The 6,297-nt window shown below is 28.4% G+C and overlaps 1 protein-coding gene across 1 annotated transcript; it reads left to right on the top strand.

Moving 5' to 3' along the window:
• Positions 1 to 1,621: 1,621 nt before the first annotated feature.
• Positions 1,622 to 6,102, top strand: LOC101253124 (probable aspartic proteinase GIP1). Its single transcript, XM_004247106.5, has 2 exons — positions 1,622 to 4,449; positions 5,256 to 6,102. The coding sequence occupies exons 1-2, from the start codon at positions 3,889 to 3,891 to the stop codon at positions 5,988 to 5,990; spliced, it is 1,296 nt and encodes a 431-aa protein (XP_004247154.1). The 5' UTR covers positions 1,622 to 3,888; the 3' UTR covers positions 5,991 to 6,102.
• Positions 6,103 to 6,297: the final 195 nt, after the last annotated feature.

Below are 6,297 nucleotides of genomic sequence, written 5' to 3'. Positions count from 1 at the left end.
CTGATAATCTATATTGAATCATATGATGACATGTTGAAAAATATAGTTGTAGATGATAGGTGAGAAATTGAAGCTGCTCTTGGGCTCACTCTGGGAACAGAGTAAGGCTATGATCGATGAAATATCAGTGTTGATAAGTGATTAAAAATATTTTTTTATGTATGTTAATTGTCATGTGCTCACCTTTTCATATTTTTATAGTAAAAATCTTGGTTTGCACATAATTTTTATATAATACAATAATTTGACGGTTGTAGCAGATTATGCACTCTATTTTCATGTTTCCATGTCATGAATACTTTGTTGGTATAAGTTGCTAATGCTATGATAATTATACGTTTTTTGGGCAAAAAAAGTGTGAATTATTTATTTACCATACCAATAATCCAATACATCTAAAGAGCATCTATATCTCAGGCACCTAGTTTAGGTTTCAAGAAAGATAAGCCTCCAGTATACTAATTGGAAAGTTGCTAATCATACGTTGTTTTGGTATGTAGAAATTAAATAAATATATTAACTGGGATGGTTACTGAAGCAGGTAACTCACAATCACCAAAGATTTAAGGTAGGAAGATGATCTTTTTATTCTTAAATAGAAGTTAATTTTTACTTTGGGTGTTTGAGTCTCGTAGATGAAATTGCTTTTGAGGGGAATGGCTTGTCCTACGAGATTTTTTGATACGATTCAAAACTAATAAGATTTTAAAGCAGATACTATATTTTGAAATGAACTCAAGAGAAGTATGTCTATGTTACGTACTTAGAAGTGACAAATAAGCGTGGTTGAGTGGGTTAAGATGGATTAAGGTAATATATAAACAAGTTATTGACATGTCTAAGTTATTTGAGCTCATATGAATCGGACTAAAATATCGGTTAAAAAGACTCCACCGTCTAATTATTGCTATGTTTTAATTGATTTATTTATCCCCTTTAATTTTAAGTATCTAATATTTTTTAAAAAATTATAGCTATTTAGTTTTTTATGAAAATATTTTGATAAGATTTTTTTGAATGAATCAAATTTGGCAAATAAAATTTGATCGATTCAAATGAATTAGATAAAATATGTTGGGCAAATGAGTAGATCAATAATTAGTTCAAATTAAAATAAGTTGAATAGATTTTATGACCTGTTATGCGTATTAGCTTGTGTTGTTGTATCTTGTGGGCTATTTATAGTATTTACTATTGTTACTCAAGGTGATGTCTACCTTTCTCATAAATGATGCCATCCCTCACATAATTGTTCATGTCCTCACCTTATACATTACATTACCTAATATTTGACTTTTGTTTTGAAATGCATGGTTTAATATTTGGACAACTAGGTTTCCAATTTACCTAGGTGACATCTTTTGTTTGAGTCGTATGACATTGTCGATACATGAGGCTACATTATTAGTTTATTACTACTCCGACGTTTGAAGTGAAGTTGCCTTTTCACATTTTGTTCAGTTCAAAGTTTGTGTCAAATGGTTAAATAGAATAATGTTTTTAAATTTTCTATACATTAAACTCAGTTAAATATATCACTCTTTTTATTTTTAAAAAAGGAATTTAATTTACAAAGTTATCATTAAACTACATTTTTGGTCTTTTTCTTCTAACACGATTGTTATAATGGATAAAGAAAAATTAATTTGCCTAACTTACATTTGGGGGCTAATTATATCCTATCTAGTAAGTTTCTCCAGTTATAAAATTTTTAAATTTCTCGGTGTTCTCAAATACATTTCTTGATCGTTCGATACATTGCAAATGATACACTACTTAATGGAAGTGATATTGTATCTGAAAGGAAATAGAGATGTATTCAATGAGAATAGAAATGTATCCAAGAGGATAGGAATATACCCGTGAGGAGATAAGATGTGTTCGATTGGGATGGAGATGTATTTGTAATGATAGGGTTGTATTGGAAAAGAGATAGATGTATATATCTCAAAGAAAATATAAATGTATATGAGAGAAAATCTAAAAAGATTTTTTGTAATGATAATATTTTTTTAGAGATTATGATATCTTAAGTTATTTATTTATATAATTTTTTTCTTATTCATATCTTTGAGTGATTCCACTAGAAAGTGTTCAAATGAATCCCTTAATCCAGCTAGGCTTGAGTTGTCTTGTTGATGTGTAAAACTGCAAATGATTTGTCGACATACAGCGCTTATAGATGGTATTATACTTTGATAACATCAAACAACATTTGTCTTTATCCAAATTCGAAACAACAATATGCATATCTATTACGTACAACACTTCTGCACTAGTTTAGCTCATCATCATCGTCATCGTCGTCTAGTTCATACTCATCCCTAGTTGTACTCCAAACATGACGTTTAGAGCTCATCTTGAAATCATAATTAAGTGAATCAAAGTTTAAGGTCTCAATTTAAATTTTTATATGAAATAGTCATTTTATGTAATTTACATGATCTTTAATTTGACGTCAACAAATAATTATGTCCTCCAGTTTTGAATGTGCACAAATAGACAATTTAAAATATTATAAAATTGAATAAGTAGCCAAAAGTGTCCTACATGACATAATACATGTCAGATATAAAATTATCGTGTAGGACGAATGTGTCCATTTGCTCAATTTTATACAAGTTTAAGAATCTCCTTGTGCACACTCAAAGTTAAATGTCATAATTATCTATTAACACTAAGTTAAGGATCATGTTTATATATTATGTCAAAAAATGGATAAAACTTTTAAATCCATATTTTATCATTATTCATTGTTATAAAAAATGTTGATGAGAATGATCTTCTCATATTGAATGTGGACAAGAATTCTGAATTCCTCTAAAGTTTGGCCAACTCTTTTATTTTTATAAGATGTGCTATAATAATATATTCCCTCCGTCTCATATTTTATGTCATTTTTGTATTTTGTATTTGTATAAAAAAATAATATAACTTTATCCTTTTACCCTAATTTAATGTTTTTTAAGTCAACTTTATAATAAATGATGAATACATTTTAAAGATTTATTAACTAATCTATCAAGTGTATATATAATAGGCAAAGTATGATTATACATAAATATTATAGAACAATAAGTATTATGGTCTATCCATTTATAAAAAAAAATGACGTAAAATGAGAGGAAGAGAGTACAATTTAACAAATTAAAAAACATTTTCTCTAATAACTAAGGGATAGCTTGGTTGGAGCTGTTAGTCAGAAGTGAATTGCTCATGCATTAAATCAGTACTATAATAGTGAACTTGTCTTTGATTTTATAGACAAAAGAATTTATTTAGTCCTCAGCTTTATATGGAGGGTTTCATAAAAGTTTTGCTAAAAAATTAATTGAAAATCTTAACGAAAATACTCATAGATTAAAATAATTGAAAATTAGAAAAATCACCTAATAATCCTTTAATATTTAAAAATACCTCAAAAATCGAGAGACAATATGTAGTTAACTTAGCAGATTTTAAAACAAAAATGACTATTTTTTTAAAAATTTCCAATCACTATTTTGGAATGTCTAACACTATTTAATTATTTAATAAAATTAATGAATAATTTTATATTTAATTTTTAATTATCAATAATTGTAGTAATTTCTTTTTTAAAATATTATGTTATACTATAATAAAATTACACTTTTTATTATAATTTTTTTAAAAAGTACAAAATGAACAAATATCGACTATTGTTAAACAAAGAGTAGCAAAAGAAATATTATAATTACTACAATAAAAAAATCATATAAAATACAAAATCTATTTTTTTTTTAATTTAAAAAATGATCATCATCCACTTTAAATATTGAATCCATGGGTTCACTTCCTCCTCCAAATTAAAAAAAAGTTTAGAATTAGAAATGCCCATTTCTTAACAAAAAAAATACAAATAAAAAAATGTTTCCACATAAACCCATTAGTATTATCACCCTTTTCTTCTTCTTCTTCACTTCTTCTCTCTTAATTTTCCCTTCTTCTTCATCAGCTGTTTTATCTTCCATTACCAAAGACCATGAAACTCTTCTTTACACACTCTCTCTCTACCTCAATTCCCCTCCACAACTCACCAATCTCATCCTCGATTTGAGCGCCTCTTACTCATGGATCGATTGTTCCAATTCCTCTACTCATCGTTCTCTTTCCTGTAATTCCCCTTTATGCTCTGCTATTGGATCTCGCGCTTGTGCTAAGTGTTTTCATTCCACTAATAGCGATGATTGTTCCACTAGCCCTTGTGTTCTCTCTCCGTTAAATTCTGTTACTCATAAATCGTCTACCGGCAAAGCTATTGTTGAATCGATAGCTTTGCCGGTTACCGATGGGAGGAATCCGGGTCAAGTTAGGGTTTTTTCTGAGTTTTTGTTGTCTTGCTCGAAGAAATCTTTGCTTAAAGGACTTACCAAAGGTGTAGTCGGTTTAGCCGGGCTAGGCCGGTCCAGATTCTCACTCACTACTCAGGTTCTAATCACGAACTAATTTTATTTTATTTTAATCACGCATACAAGCTGAATAATTCAGATTCATACTATATTAAAAAAAAATTCTATGTTTGAAGTTTAAATTTGAACATTTTAAGAAGCAGTCACCACAATAAATTACAACTTCTTGATAAAATTTATAATTATGACAGTTTTAAAACTTAGTTTTTAATTATTTGTCTACTATTAAATTGATATATTCCTTGAAAAAATAATGATTGATATTGTAAAATTTTTATTAATTATAAGGTTGATTTATTTAAAAAACGTATTTCAAAAAGTTTTATTTCTCAAAGTAATTGCCTTCGTTTAATTGTTTTTTTAATTTTTTTTTGTAAAAAAATATTTTAATTTCAACTTTTAATGTGACAGGTTTAAAATTATAAATTAAAAAATAATTTAATATATTGGATATAATTTTAATTTAAGATTATAAAATTTAAAAATTTTATAATTTCATGTTAAATTAAATAATATCATCATTTTTTTTAAAATTTCATATAAAATTAAATCATTCTTATTCTTTGTAAAAAGAAAAGCATATTTTTTTTAAGCAATAAATTGTTATTCATTTTACTATAGAACTTACGTTTAAGGGAAAAAAAACAAAATTTCTTTGGCTTTTATGACTTACGTTACTTCCTTTGTCTAATTGTTATACTAATCAATTCAATATATTAAAAAAAAAGAAGTTATTTTAAAATAACATTATATCTTTTTTATATAAATATATATATATATGTTCTAAGACACCGACTTAAAAATGTTGAATTTTATGTTATGCAGGTCAGCACTTCTCTGTCTTCTACACGCACTTTTGCGTTATGTTTATCCGGTTCACCGTCTGCTCCTGGAGTTGCTTTTTTCGGTTCAACCGGACCCTATTATTTTTTACCCGAAATTGACCTTTCAAAAACCCTTCGTTACACTCCATTCATTCCAAACCCGGTTCAGTCTAATTATTTCATTAATTTGACTTCCATAAAAGTTAACGGAGTTACCGTACAATTAAACCATAATAATATCTCAGCCCTTGATCAACAAGGATTCGGTCTGACCAAGCTGAGCACTGTAACTCCATACACCACACTACACAGTAACATCTACAAACCATTTACCGAGACATTTATAAATGAATCTACTAAGCTCAACCTCACAGTAACAAACCCTGTGGAACCATTTAAGGTTTGTTATAATGCGGATGAGGTACTTGATACGAAGGTAGGACCTACTGTTCCAACCGTTGATCTTGTGATGGACAGTGATGATGTGTTTTGGAGGATATTTGGATCGAATTCAATGGTTAGGATCGCGCGAAATGGCGTGGATGTGTGGTGTTTAGGGTTTTTGGATGGTGGGAGTAAGACTGAAACATCGATTATAATTGGAGGTCATCAAATGGAGAATAATTTATTGCAATTTGATTTAGAACAGGAAAAATTAGGATTTAGTTCTTCAGTTTTGGCTTATAGTACCTCATGTTCTAATTTTAATTTTACTACTAGTGGTAATTTGAGTTGAAAAATTCACATTTTTGATGAATTTCTTTTTTTTTCCAAATAGTTTCTTTGTTTTTATAAGACCCTGTTGAATCTTTTTCGGAATAAAATGACAATCTATTTCTATGTGTTTAGTTGGTTCATGATATACTGAATTGCAACCATTTGGATAGCTGCTCTGCTATCATCGAACACGTGACTGATAATTAAATTTGAACTCCACTCAATCCAAGTTAATTTAGTCATTGTGAAAGCTCGACTTCTATATTCCGATTCAGTTGAGCGCTTTTTTGATTTCCATGAAATCAATGAGTCCCAAGCTTGATAGT

Source organism: Solanum lycopersicum, chromosome 9 (assembly GCF_036512215.1).
Source record: "Solanum lycopersicum chromosome 9, SLM_r2.1".
In the NCBI taxonomy this organism is placed as follows: domain Eukaryota; kingdom Viridiplantae; phylum Streptophyta; class Magnoliopsida; order Solanales; family Solanaceae; genus Solanum; species Solanum lycopersicum.
Note: the sequence above shows the minus strand (reverse complement) of the source record. Positions and strands in the feature narration are given on the sequence as shown.

Bases quoted from the DNA above. Each gene is read 5' to 3' on its own strand.
- LOC101253124 (XM_004247106.5), top strand. From the start codon at position 3,889: ATGTTTCCACATAAACCCATTAGTATTATCACCCTTTTCTTCTTCTTC. The intron at 4,450-5,255 runs GTTCTAATCACG...TATGTTATGCAG, and splicing joins GATTCTCACTCACTACTCAG to GTCAGCACTTCTCTGTCTTC.